At 36.2% G+C, this 2,039-nt stretch overlaps 1 protein-coding gene across 1 annotated transcript; it reads left to right on the top strand.

Moving 5' to 3' along the window:
• The first annotated feature begins 210 nt into the window (after positions 1-210).
• Positions 211-1,838, top strand: LOC111704861 (biotin carboxyl carrier protein of acetyl-CoA carboxylase 1, chloroplastic). The gene is made up of 2 exons (XM_023477225.1): positions 211-327; positions 564-1,838. The coding sequence occupies exons 1-2, from the start codon at positions 238-240 to the stop codon at positions 1,653-1,655; spliced, it is 1,182 nt and encodes a 393-aa protein (XP_023332993.1). The 5' UTR covers positions 211-237; the 3' UTR covers positions 1,656-1,838.
• The last annotated feature ends 201 nt before the right edge of the window (positions 1,839-2,039 follow it).

Raw genomic sequence — 2,039 nt, 5'->3', positions numbered from 1 at the left:
TCCTAGCTTTTCCTTGTATTTAATTGCATGTCTTGTAAAATACAAGACATACAATATATATGATTTTCTTACTTTTAAAAATAAAATAGTTATTTAAACATTAATAATACTATTTCATTTTTTGAAATGATTGAACAAACAGATCCATTATTCATTGTTTGCATTGTGCTCTTATACAAGTTTCCAGTTACATGTATTGTCCTGGAGAAGGATATATAAAGATATCCTGGAAACAAAATGTCAGTTCCCCTCCTCATGATCTACCAAATATCTGTCTTGCTCTCCTGCCTGCCCTTCATAATACTTGCACAAGAAGACCTTTATCAGGAACTTATTCTCTATCTTCTTCTTTGCATGCAAAATTGATTCATTGATTGATTTATTATTGATTTTTCACTTGATTTATGAATAATACTGTTAGGGGTGTATATTTTCTTTAAAAATAATCCCCCCTAGGGGAGGGGGGGCTGTAATTCTTAAAATCACACACCCCTTAATTATGTGATTGATTGATTAGCTTTATTTAAATTTGATAAAACCAATTGATTAAATGTTCTAAGTAGGAGGTTGAAAATGAAATAGCAGCAGAGAATGGAGAAGGGTTTGATGAGTTTGCACAAATACCAGGAATGACAAGATTAGAAGATGGGACATTACTTTTTAACGGAGAAAGGGTTGTTAGTATTAACGGAGATGATTCTGTAAACAACCCTGGTGCAAACCAACCTCAATTTAGATCAGATGAAGTAGAAGAAACACCTCCAGCTCCAGCAGCCTATTCAAAACCAGCTCCTGCTAAACCCTTAATTAACTCAATGACTGAACTTAGTTCCGCCCAAGAAGTAGTAAACATGCAAGAAGTTATAAGGAAAGAGCCTGTTCTCTCAATGGAGGAGGTTATTAGTCAGGAACCTGTTTTCTCACAAGAAGAGGTTATTAGTCAGGAACCACTAAAAACTGTACAAGAAGTGATTGCAACACCACTTAAAAGTGTTCAGGAAATACTAAGCATGAAGGAAGTTATCAAAAAGATTCCTCTGACAGATGAAGTTGTTAAAAAATGGAGAGAAAGCGAAGGGAAAGGTGCAGCATCTGATTATGCAGATATCCCAGAACCAGAAGCCCCTGCCCGAGGCTATGGCAATGCTGCACCTGCTGCACCTGCTGCACCTGCTGCTCCTGCTGCTCCTGCTGCTCCTGTTCCAGCAGCTCCTACTCCTGCACCAGAGCCTGTTGATCTTGATGCTCTTGAAAGTGAAATAGAAACTCTCAAAAAAGAACTTGCAGCTAAAAAAATGGAGGTTACAAAAATTGAAGAGGTCCTCAGACAAACTGAAGTCCTGCGTTTGGAAGAAATTCAAAGTATAAGAGAAATTGCCACAATGGAAGAAATCCAAAGCATAGAAGAAGTTATCTCCAAGGAACAGCTGAAGAAAGCAGAAGAAGTGCTAAAGAAAGAAGAGGTCCTTAGCCAAATGCTTGTCAAATCAATGACCCCAGTTACCAAAGTTGAAGAAATTGTTCATATTGAAGAACTTACTCCAGAACAAGCAGAGAGACTACTTGCACTTGCTGGTCAAGCAGATGCCGTACCAAAGCCCAAGGGATATGCATCAGATCCTGCTCCAAAACCCAAGGGCTATGCAACTGCATGATGCTGCTGTCACAAATTCCACAACGGGTTACGCAAAGATAAATATTTCCTAATGAAGGAATAAAATGACAAATGACTCATGATAATTAATTACAGATATGTTACACACGCAAGTTAAATCCACATTATATTACAGTTTTAGATACATTCAGCAGAGTTTTAAATATATGTATATATTAACCAATTATTGACTTTGAAGTCATAGAAGTATATTTGAATTGTGAAAGAGGGGTGATTCAGGAGATTTAAATCCTTATATCCCACCAAAAGTTTCGCAAAATTCTTGGGTTTTCTTTAGAAGAACAAAGCTTTAATTGATAAAGGTCCTAATTTTAAATAATTCATTTGATTAAGAAAAATGCTAGAGTTTGGAATTAAAAATTTT

Source organism: Eurytemora carolleeae, unplaced genomic scaffold, assembly GCF_000591075.1.
Source record: "Eurytemora carolleeae unplaced genomic scaffold, Eaff_2.0 scaffold634, whole genome shotgun sequence".
Classification (NCBI taxonomy): Eukaryota; Metazoa; Arthropoda; class Copepoda; order Calanoida; family Temoridae; genus Eurytemora; species Eurytemora carolleeae.
Note: the sequence above shows the minus strand (reverse complement) of the source record. Positions and strands in the feature narration are given on the sequence as shown.

Bases quoted from the DNA above. Each gene is read 5' to 3' on its own strand.
- LOC111704861 (XM_023477225.1), top strand. From the start codon at position 238: ATGTCAGTTCCCCTCCTCATGATCTACCAAATATCTGTCTTGCTCTCC. The intron at 328-563 runs GAACTTATTCTC...TGTTCTAAGTAG, and splicing joins CACAAGAAGACCTTTATCAG to GAGGTTGAAAATGAAATAGC.